General features: G+C 46.4%; 1 protein-coding gene across 1 annotated transcript; it reads right to left on the bottom strand.

The window, feature by feature from the left end:
• Nucleotides 1–5598: 5598 nt before the first annotated feature.
• Nucleotides 5599–13938, bottom strand: LOC126540037 (sulfotransferase 1C2-like). Its single transcript, XM_050186841.2, has 3 exons — nucleotides 13573–13938; nucleotides 9672–9759; nucleotides 5599–6686 (listed from the first exon to the last, which is right to left on the bottom strand). Exons 2-3 carry the CDS (start codon nucleotides 9726–9728, stop codon nucleotides 5727–5729), a joined length of 1017 nt encoding a protein of 338 aa, XP_050042798.1. The 5' UTR covers nucleotides 9729–9759; nucleotides 13573–13938; the 3' UTR covers nucleotides 5599–5726.
• Between the last annotated feature and the right edge of the window lie 6486 nt (nucleotides 13939–20424).

The raw sequence follows: 20424 nt of genomic DNA on the forward strand, positions 1-20424 counted from the left end.
TACGGGATTTACTTACAGGCAACTGAAATTTCATTACGATCCACAAGGAAAACGAGGCTCGTGCAAAAAATCGAAGCTCCGTTATACTAGTGCTGTTCGTCGAAGCTGACAAAGATTCATGCACGCAATTGATGAGCACTGTAGTTTCTCCGTTAGCGCTGGATTTTCGCATCGATCGTGTGAGCCGAAATTGCGCGAATCAGGTCGCACATACACGTCCCGTGAGGGCGGAGGACAAACGTGATCTTCAAGTTCAGGGTCAGGTGTTAATCTGTTCTGTGCGCTGCTTTCCGCCGTTCGCGGCCGCAAGGCAAGTATCGAGTCTCCGCAAGGCAGGGCGTTGCTCGCGTTCTCTCTCACTCGCGTTCCCCGCACCGCTTAATTCTCCCACTGCTTTTACTGTACTGCAATCGCTCGTAAGCATTGAGGGCGCGCTGTTTACAGCTCCTCCGGCTTCAAGCGCAGCGTAATAACATGAGCAACCCTGCGAACGCCGTGGTTGGGCGTCACTACTAGACCCGAAAACGAAGAAACGCACCGTAATCAAATGCCAAACGGCACGGAAAACGAACGCGCGCGCGACTTAACAGCACGCTGCGTGCTGGAGCCGTGGCAGCTTGCGGATAGATCGCGCGGGTCTCGTCTATCTCTTATGTCGTTGGTGAACTGCTGCGAATATGCGTAGTGCAATGTGCACTGCCATCGCACCCGCTCTAGCATTTTTTTTCTCTTATCTGAGCTGTCTAGACTTATCAGTGAATGAATGAATGAATGAATGAATGAATGAATGAATGAATGAATGAATGAATGAATGTTCTTTAGTGGCGCAAGGGCCAGGTATGGCCAAAGAGCACCATATCAGTGAATGAATAAATACTTATCTGTACGCTTGTTCCAACGCGTCACATCATTTCTATGATCCCCGCGCTGTGTACTTTGAAGTTTCCGCAATCTTTCTTTTTTGTCTGCAAAATATTTAGAGCAAAATGTATGCCGCAACCACCCGTGAGATGTTTTCATTCCGGTCGCGAAAGTATTTGTAGTTTACTATATCTTTCGAGTCCACTAGCGCGCTGGAAGCTACGCGTACAGGAAGGATGGCAAGGGGCCCGGGCACTGCCCCGGCCAGAAAGTGGACATTTTCGTAACGTAACTTTTTTTTTACGACGATACATCCGGTTCAGGCATGTGTGGCGCTCTCTCGATGCGGGATGGGAGAGCTCGGGCGCCTGGAGCTACGTTGCTTACACATGCCAGTCGACGCACGTGGTTTGATCATCTCGAAGACGAGAGGGCTGGTCGCGGCACCTCGTGGCGCGACCATGGAATGCAATGCAACTAGCATCGTATTCCATGCCACCAAGTTTTGAGCATGGCTCTGTACGCGCTAGAGATTGTGGTTTGGCTCACTCACACTGAAGTTTGAAGCAGCAGGAAAAAAAAAAGGAAACGTTATATTCTTGTGAACACGAATATGTGAAGCATGCCCCGAGGTCAGAAATAATTTTAAAAAAAGACGTGTTATATTGTGCAAATGTAGTAGCTAGCGCACCGTTGAACAAAGGACGAACAATGAGCGCCTTTTCCGAAGTGATGTGGCTTAGAAACAAAAACGCCATTAACTTCTAAATGCGACCCAATGATGTGTTCTACGCAGTATCTACGACGATGCGATCTCGGAGGTCACACTCAGCCGACGCAGCTACGCGCACATGGCGTGTGTGTAGACCAGAAGGGCAAAGATGAAATACGTTTTTTTAAAGATTGCAGACTTGCATAGTAAATTATTTAACAGAGAATTAGCAAATCTAGTATTAATGACGCTGTTCTCGATATCACGAACTCAGCCAAAATCCGTTGGTTGGCTTGGTAGCTTGCGACGTAGGTGCATGACGACATTGCGAAGGAGAGAGCGAGCGCTTGCTGGCGGTTTTTGACACGAGGTTGTAAATTTCTGTAAGGAAATTAAATTATGGGGTTTTACGTGAAAAAAACACTTTCTGATTATGAGGCACGCCGTAGTGGAGGGCTCCGGAAATTTCGACCATCTGGGGTTCTTTATCGTGCGCCTAAATCTAAGTACACGGGTGTTTTCGCATTTCGCCCCTATCGAAATGCGGCCGCAGTGGCCGGGATTCGATCCCGCGACCGCGTGCTCAGCAACCCAACATCATAGCCACTAAGAGAGAGAGAGAGAGAAAAAACATTTATTCGAACCATCGAGGTAGTTGAGCTTGAGGTCGAGTGGGTGGTGTCCTCATTCCAGGACTCCAGTGGCCATGGCTGCTCGACGTACTTGCTGGACGAGAGCTTCTTGTCCCGCCAGGGTATCGCCGGTCAGCTGTACCTCCCACCGCTCAAATGACGTGCTAGGCGTCTTTAAGTGTTGAGGTTTGCCCCCGCACCCCCCCGAGATGTGAAAGAGTGTAGGGCGTGTGTCGCCGCACCAGGGGCAGATGCCGCGATATGTATGTGGGAACATTTTACTGTATCTGTGTAGGTTTGGAAATGTGTTTGTCTGAATAAGTCGGAGAGCTACGGCATCTTCAGTGCTGAGCTTTCTGTGAGGCGGAGGATAAATCCTGCGGTTGAGTCGCTGGATCTCGAGTCGGTCGCAGTAATTGGACGGCAGGGGCATGAAGGTAAAGGGTGGGGATTGATGAGACGATTCGTCTTGCCCCGCTCGGTTGATTAGCGCTCGAGCTAGGGCGTTCGCCCTTTCGTTCCCCTCCAGACCCGCGTGGCCCGGCGTCCACGTGATTTGATGGTATTCTTGCAGCCTCGGGCCTAGAATCTGAGCCGCCAGCAGCTGTGTTCGTCCGTTGGTAAAGTTACAGCAGGCCTGTTGCGAGTCGGTAACGACATGGACTTCTCTGCCTACCCTGTCTTCTTGCTTTATTACCAGCGCCGCGGCTATGGTCTCAGCCGCAGCTGGGGTCTCTGCCCTTACGGAGGCCGCGAGGGTCAAGGAGTTGTCTCTCCCGTTCACGGCGGCTACCGTGAAGAGGCCCCCTACAAGGTACGCCGCCACGTCCACGTACGTTACGTACGGGTCACCCTTGAATTGTCGGCGCTGTCTGTCGACGCGAGCCTTGCGTCGTCCTTCATGGAGTTCATGACTCATGTGCTTCGGTATCGGGTTCGCCTTGATCTTGCCTCTGACCTCAGGCGGGAGTGATCGTTGCCCATCGAGGGCACGGAGCTCCGTTGCCGTTCCGGTCCGGTGGAGGATGGCTCTGCCCGCCGCCGTCTTCTGTAGTCTGGTCTTTTGCGAAGCCATAACCACGTCCGACAGCTCAGCGAAGGTGTTGTGGATCCCAAGGGCCGCTAACTTCTCGTTTGAGGTGGTGACAGGGAGACCCAGGGCCGTTTTGTACGCGCCTCTGATGATGGCATCGAGTTGTTCTTGGTCGCGTTTGTTTAGCGAGTGATAGTGATACGGCATGCTATACGTTATTCTGCTGATCACCAGAGCCTGGACGAGGCGAAGCGTGTCCTCTCCTCGCATGCCCTTGCGGCTTCTTGTGATTCGTTTTATAATCCGCGAGATCTGGTTGGTGGCAGACCTTAGGGTTTGGATAGTTCTCAGTGTCAGTTTATTTCTTTAATAAGGAGGAGACATACATGTTTACATAAGTATACAGAAGGAGGTCCCAGAGCATGTGGCTGAAAGGGGACCTCCTGTCAGAAAATATATACATTAAAGGAAATACAAGGCATAAAACAGCAATACAGTAGTCACTATGAGGAAGATTATTCAAAGTATATGTACCAACTGTAAAGTAATATAAAGTCAATAGCTAATCGTACAATTAAAACTGTAGTTTAAGGCATTCGCAACAGAACAAACCAAAATACTTATAAAGGCTATAAATGAGAGGAAAAAAAACTAAAGAAAAAAAGAGAAAAAAACGGCAAGGAAATGAGCAGGAGTGAAGTGAATAGCTTAGATATGTGGATTATTTTGGCTGTCTAGTAGAAAAGTGAATAATGTTTTCTTGAAGAAACTCAAAGACGAAGAGTGCTTGACATTTAATGGGAGGCTGTTCCAAGTGGATAATGCTGCGAAATATCCAGATTGTTTTCCATAATTAGTATGTATTAGTGGCAATAAGAAATTGTTGTTAGCTGCAAACCTTGTGCGGTTCAAGTTAACCAATGTAGCCGCAGAAAATATATTTACTGGAGAAGGATTACGTATTACCTTAAATAACGTTATGGCTAATTTATATTTAACAATATTTTTTACTGAAAGTATTCTGTGGGAGGCTTTCAGGTTGCTCTGGATCCAAAAACCCAGAATCCTAGTCTTATTGCCTTCCGTGATCTCCTGGCCCTCAAGATAGAGGTCGATAGGGCCGGGGGACTTGTAGATTCCTCCTCCGTAGAGCCGGATCACCTCGGACTTTTCGGGCGCACAACGCATCCCGCTCGCTGCCGCAAATCTCTCCACGGCCGTCGCGGCCTCTTGAAGGGTCGCCTCTTTTCGCGCTAGGGAGCCCTTGGTGGCCCAGAGCGTGATGTCTGCGTACAGGGCGTAACCTAGGTCGGGGATCTTCCGCAGCTCTTTGGTCTGCGCGAGCATCGCGACGTTGAATAGAATCGGGGAGATTATCGCCCCTTGCGGTGTTCCTTTGTTCGGCACGTCGATCGTATCCGATCGAGTCTGGCCTATTCCGATGGTTGCCGTCCGGCCCGTCAAGAACGATTTAACGTAATTAAAGCCACTAAACAACCACGGCGGGTTGTAAATTTCTTGCTGCATGCAGTGTAGTAATATTTGGCTCACATGTTCAAAGCAGCCTCGTCTACAAATGGGCAACGTTTTGCTATTATGCTCAAAAAGTGTTTCAGGGACCGGAGGAACCTTTCACTGCTTCAGTAATTCGTGAATACTGGACCAGCGTACTTCTCATGTAGCTATGTCTCCTTTGTAAAGAGTGACAATACGGAAAACTGAGATAATTGGAAACTAAAGAAGACAGTGGCATTATTCAGGAAAGAAAAAGGTGAGAACGCACGTTGGCGGAAGACTGAGTCAGCCGGTTTGCGCAACGAAACATCCGCGACAGTAAGCATAGACAAATCTTGTAGTGCTACTACTGCTGCTGGGAGGCTGCTCAAAAGTTCGGAGCTGGAAGACCAGCTCTGGGCCGTCCGGCAAGCCGAAGATGCCGCCCGAGTTGAAGGACTTCGAGACGCCACCTTATGCCACCACAATCAAAACTGCCAGACCATTCTTTTAATAAAGTTTATTTTCTTCTTCAAAGACGTTAACTAACTTTGCGCACGAATACACAGACACACTGTAAAGATAGCTTAACAGAAGAAACTTAAGTTAGCCGTGTGGTGCGAACTTAGTTACCGCACAGATGCCACTCACAAAATCTGATGAAGCCGCAATCATGTTGACTGTACTTGCTTCACTGGATTGCAAATGCTCCCATGCGCGTCACCTCAGAAGTAATTTGCCCTCTAGCTTACTATATCCGTGATCGTATAAGCAGTCGTGATATAGTACGTGGAATGCGAGCACAAAGTCCACACAACGGCTTCGCGTTGCACCAGTAACCTTAGCCTATGTTAAAAATTCGTGAGTGCTGAAGCATCCATTTCTTTATTCACTAGCTACGGCTCATCGAAGAAAGAACGCATAAATGACCCGTCCACTCGTGCTGCATAGGTTTCGTCAGCCAGAACGCAAAATCACCAATTTGCGCTCATACTCAGGGCAAGCCCGCGTCTTTCCACAGCTCCATGACATCGCTGCCGGCGGTCTTGAGTGCAATTCGTTCTTTCATCCTGGAGACCTGCTCCGGTGAGAAGTGGTTCCGCCAGTCCCCCACGATGCCTTTCCTCACGAAGTCTCCCTTGATTGGCTTGTCCAGCAGGTTCCCCATGGCTTCTACTAAAGACTTCATCCCTTCAGGCAGCGTCTCCAGGGGAACGCTGGCCAAATCTTTGATCCAGTTGTTCATCTCGGCGTTAATCTTCTTCATGGAGTCGACGCTAGTCGTAGCCATAATCCTCTCGAAGATATCTGGGCTCTGCCTTAACTTGTCTCCGTACTCTTTACCCAGGAAGTCGGCGATCTTGAGCACCCAACCACGAGTGTCCTTCTTGAGGTCTTCGTAAGTGATGAAAAGCACGTTGCTGTCCCCTCGATGTTCGTACCAGGACAAGAGGTGGTCGAAGTAGTCGCCGTAGTCCACTTTTCCTTCGACGAACATGTCAAAGAACTGGTCGAACGTGCCGTCCTCGAAGAGGTACATTGGAATGTTCCTCGTGTGGTAGTAGAACGACACGCAGCAGTCGTAAGGGTTGCGGGTGATGTAGACGTACTTGGCGTTCGCCGAGTAAGGCTGCTTGTTGAACGGCAGGTGAGTCTTGACGGCATTTGGTCGTGGCATAGTCTGTGCGACCTCGGCTCCTACAAGCTCCAAGAACGGAGCCATGTTCATGAACTCCATGAGGTTCGCAGGGGGCACACCATTGCGGAATATGCCATACACAATGTATTGCATCCATGTTGTGCCACACTTCGGGTAGCTCACGACAAAGACGTCTCCATCGAGCGGTTTGTAGGACAGAGCAGAGCGCATGTTTCTATCCGTGAAAGTATTGCTGAGGTACAGACCTTCGAAATCTCTGTAGGCATTCATGTATGCAGGTCCGGGCTTGCACGCCTGTAGGGAAAGCACATGATCGCATAATGTAAGAAAAGGCTATAGAATAGAAGGTGTGTGTTTTAGCTGCAGCGAAGTAAAAAAACATATAATGCCTATGGCAGATAGCGCCAATTCTTACCCTTGATCTAAATTATTACTACAACGAGAAATCAAAACACCTACTTGAATAATTAACATAAGTACGCTAATGAACGTCTTAATTATTTACGTTACGGTACATATTTCAATCTACCAATTGTAACTTGTGAGTACGCAAGTGACATCGACTTAGAACAAACAATCACGACTGCGCCAGTTTTGAGCTATTATATTTCAACAAAGTGTCCGACGAAATGCATTGGCGTTCCAGTTACTTCTGTGCTTCAATGCGCAAAGCAGCGTTTTCTTAGAAAAGTGGAAGAACTGAAGCGGTGCGACTGTCGCCTCAAAAGTAGGCGAAGAAGATGGGCTCCCACGCGCAGGTTGGGCGAGAATAGAACTCGTTAGCGCCCTCGACCTGAGCGGCCACAGCCGCTCCCGAGATCCTGCTGCGCCATGGCTCGCCGGCCTACCGTGGTTATAAGGCGGCTACCGCTTTGCGCCGCCTCCCACAAATTGGTGGCGCGGAAGACCGAGCCCAGCCATGCCAGCGTCAAACCACACAACATTGCATTTTTACCGCAAGTTTGACGGCGAATATTCCGAAACCTGTGCCATCCTCAGAATTCATTCGAAGTCGATATGCCTTGCACACTCATTAGGTGCAATTCGTTGGTTGAAATATGTCCCGTAAAGTAAATAACTGAAGCGGTAAGTAACATGATTACGTTTAATATTCAAGTAACCATTGTTATTCCTCGTAGGAGTGATCGCCGCCTCATCGAGTAAGTTAGATCAAGGGTTAGAATTGTGCTCGCAGCCACAGGCAGTTCTTTAAAATTCTGTGCAGCTAAACACCCTGCATGAGATTACAACTATTGGGAGCTTCATTAATGCGCATAAAGTGAAGTAAGTATCTCATAAAATGCACTGATATTTGAACTTTGCCTCCGCATACGCGTTAGACCAGAACGATCTGGAAGTGTTCAAAAAATAAGTAAACGCGTGTGATTACTGATGTAAGCGATGTACAGCCACACAACCGTGGTACCCGATCTACTGCAAGCTGAAAACACTGTTGTATACCATTCAGTCTCTTCAGGCCCTGTGTCCATTCCCGTGAACAATAGCTTTGATCAAAGTTAACTCAAAACTTTTGATCAAAACTGATAAGCTAAAATATTTTGTTGCAACATTAAGAAATAGATGCGGGCGATACCAAACGTCAAGCGTTTAATGATTATTTTGCCAATCGTTCTCGAGAAAAACGACGATTTGTGTGAGAAGTGTAGGGCTACATTGCAAACGACGACTCAAAAATCAATGTTTTGTGCATTTCAACTGCCACCAGATGACGCGGCAATCCCAGATGAAAAGGGAAGGTGAAGAACTGCCATGAGGCGCTAAACCTGTATACTTGTGAGATTGCAGTAAAACAAAAGACGCTTTTATCTGAACGAACCGGAGAAATGGACTCTCTATCCACACGTATGCAAGATATACCGATGCGAGCAGGTGCCCGTGCAATGTGATTAAGAAGGTACTTTTTTCGGAATCGTATAAGACCGGTTTACTATAAGAAATGATTTTAAAATGTGTTTGACTAGGAGTTTGTTTTGGTTTTAATTAAATTATGGGGTATTACGCGCCAAAACGACGATATGATTATGAGGCACACCGTAGTGGGCGACTCAGGGAACTTGTATCATCTGAGGTGCTTTAACGTGCACCTAAATCTAAGTACACGGGTGTTCTCGCATTTTACGCCCATCGAAATGCGGCCGCCGTGGCCCGGATTCGATCTCGCGACCTCGTGCTTAGCAGCTCAACACCATAACCACTAAGCAACCATGGCGGGTTGTTTTGGTTTCTGAGAAGGGTAGCAGCCGTACTACATTTATCACTTCATCCAATTATTCTGACATAACTCTGTTTCGATGGTCTTATGTAATACTTCCCCGGAGGAGCCGCGGTAGGAAACATCACCAAAATTTGCAGTGTTGCGGAAACGAAAAAAAAAAAAAAAGCTATGACATAAAAAGAGGTTTAATTAGTGCTTTTTTTTTTTTTGCTCTACAGAACCGCAGCACGCAAATTCTCACCCGAAATTAAAATCAGTGAGGGCGACTGCTGTTCGCGTATGCATAGCAGTGAAGTGATGTTCATCGAACAAGAATAACGGGAATGTGTCGTGAGTCGAATTGACAGATCAGTAGCGCTACCCCGACTGGTTCACGAAGTTCATGAAGCTACTTCCAGTGCAGGCGAAGCAACTGCTATCGTACCACAGAATGCCCACCTCTGTTTTACAAAATTATTAACGCGTGATTTTGTCGCCCTTCAATAATTTGGAAATTAAACATTCATATGGCCGAGATTCATAAGGTAGAGGGCAACCAAACCAAATACATACTTTAACGGCGGGTTCCACATCTTTATGCGAATAACTGCAGTTCTCACTGTATTTGTTGACTGATGCCCGTTTTGTTTGTGACAATACACACGTTTAATTTACGTTCTAATGATGTATTTATTTCACATTCTTCTCTCGTCATTCTCCCCGTTGGGCCGGGTCAATTTACACCAGTATCGTTGAAATGAAGCTGGCAGAAAAAAAAAAAAAAGAAAGGAAAAAAAAGTCTAGAGGGCTTGATTTCAAGTGTGAACAGATTGTCATAGACATGCCTTTTTCAAAGCGAAATAAGTCCAACGTATGCTTGTATATCGTACTGTTTTGGAGGCTATTGTGCGATATACTCGGAAGAACTTGGAAATATCTACCAAACAAATTGTGCGTAATGGCGTTCACATCAGAGGGAACGACTGCTGTTTTAAGGCAGATTGTGCCTTTGTGCCTCCTTCTAATTTTGATCTGCGAGACACATTAGAACGTGTGAAACATACCTCTTCTAGGTCTTTATTCTTCGTTTCATCTTCTGTGGGCTTCTTCGATGACGGCATGGCAGGCTGATTTCGATTTCGTCACCGATAACTGCGTGAAACAGCGACAGGAAGCGATCGTGCATGCTATCGTCTGAAGTAGGGTATTTGTGAGAACAGCACTCGCGCCACGAAGGAATGTCCGGTCCAGTAAAAACAGCCTTAAAGAAAGAAATCGCGGACTTCATAAATTTCTCGATCACTGAACTCGATTACTGTGACAACAGCGGGCATATTCACAGCGCACGCCGAAATCTTCTCCATTTCACGCAAACATTGTGAAGGTATTATTGCGAAAATAAAAGCTAAAAAAAGGGGGAAAAATCAGACACGATGGATGCTGATTTCCTGTTTTAATGCGCTGGCATTCTTAGGGTACTTCACGCACTTTCCGAGAGCTATGTATCTATCTATGCATGTTTGTATCAATGTATCCAACCGTTTTCCGACCTATGTGCGTCACTGAGTAGTTCGTGGTCGAATCGCTAGCGCATCGGGCTTCTGTGCCGAGCTGACAGGGTTCGAAACCAAGCACCGGACCAACTTCGGTCGCTGAGTATACGCCATTGCGTACATACGTGCCGCACTTCAACGAATATATTTCATGCCGAAATGGGTGACTGTAGATGCGGGACTGGTTGGCACCGCTGTACTACGGTAGGTGTTCGAATAAACACTTTAACGCCACTTGGCGCAATGGCTATGTGCCGCTCAGTCTGTGCTAGTCTTCAATGAACCTCTCTGACGATAACTTGGCTAACCGTGGGAACCTACCACTTTACAGTAACAAAAAATATACCTTAGTCGATGCTGAACGGAATCGAGCCCACGTCACAAGGGTTCTTCAAGGACAGCAACCTGACGCAATAGCAAGTTGCGCCATGAATGCACTGGGTATGTGCCACTCTTCAATTAACTTCTCGCCAACTTGGGTCACTGAGAATGTGCCACTGAGGAACAATTCTCAGCGTCCGCAGGAACCGGCGAGCCACGCCTCTCGTCTCGGGGGTCGCACGCGGACTTCTCGGCGGTGCCTCTAGATGGCGCAGCGTGTCCAGAAAGAAGCGCGAGAGAGAAGCCCAGTTGCAGCATAACGCGTTTCTCAGCGTTCGCACGCACGGGCGCACCATTGGTTTCGGAGGCCAAGCGCAGGCTTCGCGGCGGCGGCGCTAGATGGCGCCGAGTGTTGTCAGGAAAACGCGAAAGCGCAATCCCGCTGCAGTAGACGCCTCATACATAACTCGTTTCGGCGGTGGCAGTACGTTGTGTCGCTGTGTAATTAAATGCAATTACCATCGACAGTCATCGTTAGATGTGTTCCGCCGCAATTTTATGTTTCTGCTTTTTAGCGTTTCAAGGGCTACAATTATAAACCAAATTGCCTAAGGAAAAAGTTTACTGCTGCTGCTGCTGCTGCTGCTGCTGCTGCTGCTGCCGCTGCCGCCGCCGCGTGTTATTGTTCTGTGGAACAAGCTAGTCTGAGTGCACATATTATTGCACTCCATATAACTTGCAATGGAACATATAATTGCATATACTATTTATGACCACCTCAAGTCTAACTATACTTCCTTCTTTTTAATCAACATGCGTTCCGCTCATCTTTCTTATCTGATACGCAGTTACGAGAATTTACCACTAACTTGCACTGGATCATAACCTTCAAAGTGACTGCATTTTTTCTTGACTACTCCAGTGCATTGGATCGCGTCGCTAACTGCTTTATCTGCTCTTCGACTAGGCCTACTAGCGCCATCTTGTCTGGACAACTCTCTAGCTTTTCGCATAATTCACAGTCAAATGATATTGGTTTTTTTAATGCGATCAACATTTTCGGGAACTTCACGTACATTTAGGGGATTGTCTATCCCACGTGCGGACTTTGTCTGCCATGGCTCCATCTTTAACCATTTTCTGTCAACTGGTCCCTGGGTATGTGCTACTCTTCAATGAACTTCCCTGACGACAACTGGATATGTGCCGCACTGCGGCTCTTTAATGGCATAAAAAAACAACACAAAAGAACAGATTTTTTTTAGTTCTGGATGGAATCGAAACCGCATCACATATGTTCACATAATCTTGTGTGAATATATGTTCACACAACCCATGCGCGGACATGGCGGCGGCGTCGTTAGGTTATAGGCGCCGTTAGCCATACGCATGACATGTTTGGCCGGTGGCAATTCATGACAGTAGTTAGCTTCAGTGCTGATCGCATTAACGTCGACATCCATTGTGAGAGGAGTTACGCCTAATTTGGTTTAAATGGTGTGTAATCTCATGCCGTCCCGATAGCAACTCGAGAACCATTGCATACGTCCAGGCGCATTCATATTCATCTCAGTATCAAACGTGTATGGCTTATTCACTTCTTCAGTTTTGCTACAAGCTATCGCACTTTGGAACTATCTTCCAGATACCACTGTTTCAATTTACTAAGCGATAATTTTTCCGCGAACATATTGTATGCACATTTATTGTACTAAATATGAATAATGGTGAAATTTTTTTGCTGGTAGTAGTTACTTGTGTTAGTTCTTTTTCATGCTGATTATGTATTCTGTTGTTTTATGCCCCTATCACTCAATGCTCCGAGCAGAGCCTGCGATAAAAAATAAATAAATAAATACTTTGAGAGCGCTTAAGCTTCGCCTTTAAGAGTGGAACGCGATAGCATACAAAGATGCCCGACTGCTTCTCACGCTTCCTTGCAATCGCATCTTACATAACCGTAATGTTTACCAGAAGACGCTGGCGGTGAACGTATGCACGAAAGCGACCTTTCTGGTAGAAACGCGGCCTCTTGCGTAGGCCGATCCCAGAGGTAGCGCACAGCCGCGCCAAAAAATTGCATAATTTTCAGGTTACCGTTATTGTTTCGCACTTTTAGTATTTAAGTCTGAGAAGATTTAACGTCAAAGGAATGCACTGTCGCTGTGTTGTTTCATGACATTTGTTTGTGGGCTGTGCTTCTCAAAATTCCGAAGAATAACATTGTCAAGAATGTAAGACACAGTATGAGCAACTTTAATGATAAAATGGTGTGGCAATATAACCCGCATATGCCGCATATGTCATATAGCAACGCGTAGCATATACATATAGCTAAATATACGCGGCAATTTTCGCTCACCGACAACCGCGCGCCGCCGCCGGCACCAGATTTTCTGCGACGCGGCCGCGGTTCTTAACGCTATCGCGTTAATAAATAAACAGCGTTGTCGGCTGCTACAGTGATGCCTGCTGTGGTCTCAAATACACGCACGGTTGCCACCACTCTCAGAGTCTGCGTGGTTGCACACACACATAAAAAAACGCACAAATTTACAAGCGCGAATTTTGTACGATATACCTTAGTGGTAAGGCACCTCTGGTTCTCATATCTGCTTTCCCACATAGTGGAATGAGTTATAAATAAGTCACCGGTGGCAATGAGTTAGCAGGTTTCGTTTTTATTTGCCACATGGCGACGGCCAAGTTGATTGCGAGGAGGTGGTTTCACACACCACGACGGCATGGCGGGAAGGTCCACAGGTCAGAGTCCCGAGCTCTTTAACAACTGCCGCGCAGCAAAATGGAACCAGTGAGGTGGCCACAAAAAAACCCTTTGAGTTCAAAGAAAAGGGCAACCACAATAGAGAGACAGATATTAGTACGTATACCTGAAGCGTTGGGGAGGCGGCAATCTCCATTGTAGGCCCTTTGCGTGCTTTCGTGCTCTTTTTTGTACGCCAGACGGTTTGCGTCCCCCAACGCTGGGCACACTCATCTAAATCTCTCGCATACTTCCTAGGTCGTGCAAACCAAGAAAACCTTAGCTCTTAGAAATTAAAGGACCACGCAGAACGACAAAAGAACATACCTTAGGCGAAGACGACGAACCACTGCGGTGTCAGTAAGCGACCGTGTTCTATCGGCCGGCGAAACCTGCAGCCCCGTACTTCAATACATATAGAAGCTACGGATAAGACGGACAGCTCGAGTGAACGTCACGCCCCCAGAGGCTGGCAGAGATAAAGATACCTGAAAGCAAAATCTACGAAGAAAAAAAAATAAAAAGGACTATAGGCGGCGTGCATTATCTTCCGTGAATCGTAGTCAAGGACCGCGCGATGCGGCATGCGGCGCAAGAACGCCCGAATTTTCTCGAATGTAACCACGGCGCAACATAAGCACCCATTAACCTCGCTGCAATCACTACCGCTAATGCAACGCAAGACGTCAAAGTCCCCAAAACAGAAATAAAAGTTTGTGCTTGTATCTATGTATATGCAAGCTCACCCTGTGTGTCTCTGTCGCGCAGTTTTTTGACGCGAAAGTTATTTCAGTTCGGTCAGCATAGGGTATCGCTTGCTAAAAACCAGATGTGACGAAAACATGTACGCTGCATATCGCTTGCATCTTTGCAACCGCACTACCAGCGCGCCAGCCCGCCGCAGTGGCTTAGCGGCTATCGGTGTCGCGCTGCTAAGCTCGAAGTCGCGGGACCGCCGCGACCGGGTTTCGATGGGGGCGAAATGCGAAGACGCCCGCGACCCATGCACTGTACCAGTAGTGCCAACGGGACCGCTACAAATAGGAAGCGAGCACGATTAAAAAATTAGACCGTAGGACCCCCACTGGCTTTAACGTAATCCTGTAAGCTTTCTAATGTGTGTAACTAATGTATTTGGTTACGTCATTTCTGTATACGATAGGCCTGTACGGTACCCTCTGCAGCACACACAAGGCGTTTCACGCTCACAACTGCGGCTGCACTCCTTATACAGCATGCCCGAAAGTACAGCGAAGCTGTTGATGCGACTATAGAAGCGTTCACCGAAGTTATGTGCTTCACGGTTTTCTCACAAAACTATGAAATTTACCAATTTCATATTTTAAGGAATTACAGCACTATCAGAGGGCAGTAAGCAGGTAAATTTCGAAGTGTGTGTCGGTTATTCATTAAATGAAAATTGCTAAACCGTCTTTTTTGGCCAAGTGCGTTGTAAGAAACTCTGAAAGAGTTACTCCATATTCATGAGAATATCATAAACGACAGAAACATATTTGCAAGAAATGATGGTTGATCTATGTGTTACGTGTACCGAAAGTGTGTACCTTAATTACGGGGCTTTCAATATAGTTACTGAACAGTGGTCTCCATCCAACTTTTATGCCTTATATGAGGCGTGTAGTTGCTTTTCCTCGGGTTTTTCAGTGAAATGTGTGAGGCACAGTGCTTATATTTCGTTGAAAGAGGAAACACGTTGCTAGCGACGAACGAGAAATGTTTACGAAGAGTAGCTTAATTTCATACTCTGTAAAAAAGTTACTTATTCAAGCGTTTCAAAGTGTCGCACCGCTGGTATCCGCAATGTTTTCCAGATTCGTAAAACAAATGTGCAAGACATCAACTTCAGTGAAAATAAAACAAATATTAAGTTTAATATGTGGCGAAAGTGTAATTAGAACTAGAACTTTGCACTATTAGGAGCGTTGCACATAATTAACGAAGACTCGCTTTCCCCACATATTCATGCGTTATGAAGGGTTCGTAGATTGCTTATCCAATGTCCTCGGCGAATTAAACTAGATTACTTGTTTATGTTTAACGAAAGTAAGGGACACGTTATGGTTCATTCGTAGGAATACTGACTTGTTTGGGTTCATTACGGCCTTCCAAAGAAATCACGTCTGCAAGGGCTGTGGAGTCGCTATCAATGTATATTGCGAACGGCACAACATTGAGCACGCTGCCCTGGCGTAACCATAAGTTGTATTAAGATCACATCCATCGCACACGGAGGGAACGCTATGGAAAATTTGTGAGCAACATTAAATGCGTGTTAACTGAATACAGCCTTCGCATACAATTCGTTTAGGATGTGCTCAAAAGGATTTAATTATTAACTTACGATATGTTTCTCGGTGTCACAAAAGAACTCTATGTTACGCAAACTTCATATTTGGCAAAAATAAGAGGCACGTCATAGGTAGTGCGTAGGCGAAATTCAAAGTTTTCGGGGTAATTGCAGCCTGTACAAAATATTACATATTTAGGTGCTCCTAAGCGTATATAATTCAGTTTTACGAGGTTCTCAGTATCTTGCACGCAGCCCTGGCATAACTACAATTACCTGCAAGATCACATATGGCGAAAACGGGGGAATATCTAAGTCATATCTCAGTGCTCAGTGACATGTGCCTACATTAAACACGGCTTTCTTTTTTTAATTTTTAATCAATTGCTTCAAGGTGTCATGCTGCCGTTACGCGCAATATTTTGTGGAGTCCTTACATAACTACAAGATACGAACTTCAAATTCAAGAGAGAGATAAAACTTTATTATGTCCTTGATGGGGTCCAGGGGTGCCGGGGGTAGAGAGACTAACCATCAGTCCCCACCTTCCTCAGACGGCGGCCAGTCCTTGCTTTCTACCGGCGTCTTCGGCCATCCGGACGGCCCAGAGCTGCTTCTCTGGATCCAAGCTGAGCAGCAAAGTCTCTCACTGCTCGGCCGTAGTTATGATGCGTGTAGTGTTAGTGCGGTAGGTGTAGGTGGGTGAGGTTTTGGGGCATTGCCAGATAATGTGATCGAGGTCAGCGCGGGCCTCGCACGCTTTGCAAAGTGGGGAGTATTCACCGGGGTAAATGCGGTTGTATAGCGCAGGGTTCGGGAAAGTTCGCGTCTGAAGTAGCCGCCAAGTGGCGGATTGAGATTTATTCAGTGTTATGTGTGCTAGGGGGTAGCGTAACCGCTCTCTGCGGTAGTGGAGGAGAATTTCTCTGAACGTGACCATTCGGTCCCGCGCGCGACCGCGATACAGAACAGAGGGCTGGTCAGGATCGGAAGAGGCAGGAGACGGATGATGCGCCCGGTGTGCGAGAGCTCGGGCGGCATCGTGGGCGGCCTCGTTTACAGCCAGGCCCGAGTGACCAGGCACCCAGATGATCTGGACGCGGCGTTGCCTTGAGGGAGGAATGCCAGAGAGTATCTTCTGCGCTTGGGGGCGCTATCAGTCCTCTTGTATAGTTGCGAATGCACACCCATCATCAGCGATTCAAAAGCTTCAAATTCAAGGAACATATGAAGAATGTCAAGTTTAACGCGTTGCAAATAATAACTGAACCCTCGTTTTGTTCCTATTTTTATGCGTCATAAGGATTTCGCAGTTGGTTTTTCCTGTGTCCTCGGTGAACTAAACAACAAACTTCATTTAAACATTTAAACACTGAAAGGAAATAAGTACTATGGCTTTAAAAACATGCAGGCAAAGTTCAAAGTGTGTGGATTAATTGAGGGTTTCGCAATAAAATGCGCATGCAAGTGGTATATACGGAGTGCTAGGAGTGCATTTTACGAGCGGCGCGAAATTGAGTTCGCTGCCTTGGTATCAATACAAACATCAAAAAGATCAAACGAAGAAAAATTTGAAATCTGTCAAAATGTCAGATGTCATCTGATCAAATACAACGTTCACGAAACATTTCTTAAGCAAGTGTTAGCATGTGTCTCGCATCTGTTATAAGCTACATTTCCCAACATCCCCAGAAAACTGCGCTGCAGAAAATTTATGTACAGTTGAAAGTGACGCCATCTTACGTGCAATGTGCAATGTGCAAAATTTTAACGTTTCTGGCTCGATTAGGAATGTTACAAACATATAATAAACCCTTGTTCTTTCATTCTTTTTCTATGTGTTATATGAGCTCCGTCCAGTACCCTCGGTGAAATAAACGAGGCTTCTTGTTTACGTTCGGTGAATGTAACGATAAGGTGATGGGTAATCTATAGGCAAAATTTGAAGCGTGCGGTTTAAATAATTCATTTGTAATAAATTACATTGCAAGCTCTCCGAAGTGTTCTGAGTATGTCTTACCAGCGGCGCAGAATTTATCTCGTTGCCCTGGCAGAACGGCGAATGCCACCGAGATCAAATTTAGCAGAAATCGCGCGAGGAGAATGTTATTGCAAATATCTGTACGAAATGAAGTGCGTGAAGATCAACTACGTACAGGTTCTCGAAAAAAAAGAAAGATATATGCATCAAGTATTCGAAAGTGTCATACCGCTGCTTTCAGCTAAGCTTGGTGATGTCCCGAGATAATTCTACGTTACATGAAGTTTGTTTCGTCAAAATGGGGGTCACGTTACGTACATTGCGTGGCACAACTTCAGTGTTCTTGGTCTAATTAGGAGCGTTGCAAGTAATTACTGGACCCTCGTTTCTTTTCCTTTCTTATACATAGTATATTAGATTTCTCCTCGGTGAACTAAACAAGGTACTTTGTCTACATATATTATAAATTGCAGGCAAGTTATGGGTAATGTGTTGACGATAAGGTTCAATATGTGTAGTATATTTACGGCATTACCAGCCACCTACGTGTGCAAGCGATCTAGAGCTTTGCAGTTGTGTTTTACGGACAAGCAGTATGCTTGTCCCTCTGCTCTCGTAGAACTGTGAACGCAACCGAGATCAAATTTAGCGAGAAAGAAAAAGAGAGAGAGAGAGAGAGAGAGAAGACGTGGACCCTACAGCCGATATGCTGGCGAAGTAAAATGTGTACAGATTAATTACTATCTTTGTAAAAATTTCTCAAGTGCTCGAAAGCGTTATATCTGGCCAAGCTCACCAACAGGCCAGTCATATGCGGGCAACATATTAAAGTACGTGACTTAATTACAGGCAACTGAAATTTCATTACAATCCCCCAGATTCGTTTGGTCGATACGCAAGAAAAACGCGGCTTGTGCGAAAAATCGAAGCTCCGTTATACTAGTGCTGTTCGTCGAAGCTGACAAAGATTCATGCACGCAACTGATGAGCACTGCGGTTTCTCCGTTCGCGTTAGATTTTCGCTTCTGGCGTGTGAACCGAAATTGTGCGAATCAGGTCGCACGTACACGTCCCGTGAGAACGGATGAAAAACATATGAAAGTTGAAGGTCAGGTGCTAATCGGTTCTGTGCGCTGTTTTCTGCCGCTCGCGGCCGCAAAGCAAGCATGAAGCTTCCGCAAGGTAGCGCGTTGCGCGTGTTCTCTTTCACTCGCGTTGCCCGCGCCGCTTAATTCTAGCACCGCTTTTACTGTACTGCAGGCGCTCGTAAGTATTGAGTGTGCGCTGTTTACAGCTGCTCCGGCTTCAAGCACAGCGTAATAACAAGAGCTACCCTGCGAACGCCGTGGTTAGGCGTCACTACTAGGGCCGAAAACGAAGAAACGTACCGTAATCAAATGCCAAACGGCACGGAAAACGAACGCGCGCGCGATTTAACAGCACGCTGCGTGGTGGAGCAGTGACAGCTTGCGGACAGATCGCGCGGGTCTCGTCTATCTCCTATGTCGTTAGTGAACAGCTGCGAATATGCATAGTGCGATGTGCACTGCCATCGTATACCCGCTCTACGATTTTTTTCTCTTACCTGAGCTGTCTAGATTTATCAGTGAATGAGTGAATGAACGTGTGTTGTTTAGTGGCGCAAGGGCCAGGCATGGCCAAAGAGAGCCATATCAGTGTATAAATAAACACTCCATCTGTACGCTTGTGCGAACGTGTCACGTCATTTCAGTGATCACCGCGCTGTTTTCTTTGAAGTTTTCTTTTTTTTTTGTCTGGAAAATACTTAGAGCAAAACGTATACCGCAACCACCCGTGAGGTGTTTTCATTCCGGTCGCGAAATTATTTTTAGTTGATTATCTTTTTCGAGTCCACTAGCACGCTGGAAGCTACACGTACAGGGAGGATGGAAAGATGGCAATGCCCCGGCCAGAAATCAAACATTTTCGTAAGTTTTCTTTTTTTTCGATGATACATCCGGTTCAGGCCTGTGCGGCACTCTCTCGATGCGGGATGGACGCGCTCGGGCGCCTGGAGCTACGTCACTTACACATGCCAGTGAGCGCACGTGGTTGTTTGATCGTCTCGAAGACGAGAGGGCTGGTCGCGGCACTTCGTGACGCGACTATGGAATGGAATACAACTAGCGTCGTATTTCATGCCACCAAGTTTTCAGCATGGCTCTGTACGCGGCAGCGATTGTGGTTAAGCTCGCTCTCACTGTAGTTTGAAGCAGCAGAAAAAAGAACGTTACGTTTTTGTCGTGAGCACAAATATAATGTGAGGTATGTTCTGAGGTCGGAAATTTTGGGGATAAAAAAGACGTGTTATATTGTGCAAATGTGTTATTCACCGATTTTCACAAGAGAACCGGTTTCAGAAGCCATGGCAGTGTAGCGCACCGTTGACGAGCAATGAGCGCTTTTTCTGAAGTGATGTTGCTTAGAAAGGAAAAGGCCGTTAACTTCTGAATGCGATGCGATGATGTGTTCTACTCGGTATCTACGACGGTGCGATCTCGAAGGTCACACTCAGACGACGCAGCTACGCGCAAATGGAGTGTGTAGAACGGAAGGGCAAAGATGAAATACCTTTTTTTAAAGATTGCAGACTTGTATTATATATTTATAGAGACTTTATTATTTCTTCAAACACGTATATACTATTAACAGCAAAGGGAAAGCGAGGAGCAAGCAAGTACTTCCGAAGTACATATACTAAAATTGGAACGATACAGAGAAAATTAGAATAGAGAATTAAGCAAATGTAGCATTACTGATAGTGTTGTCGTGATCACGAACTCGGCCAACTGTTGGTTGGCTCGGCTACTTGCGACGTAGCTACATGGGATTGCGATGGAGAGCGAGCGTTTCGCGACGGATTTTGACA

The sequence above is a fragment of the Dermacentor andersoni genome, chromosome 2, assembly GCF_023375885.2.
Source record: "Dermacentor andersoni chromosome 2, qqDerAnde1_hic_scaffold, whole genome shotgun sequence".
Taxonomy (NCBI): Eukaryota; Metazoa; Arthropoda; class Arachnida; order Ixodida; family Ixodidae; genus Dermacentor; species Dermacentor andersoni.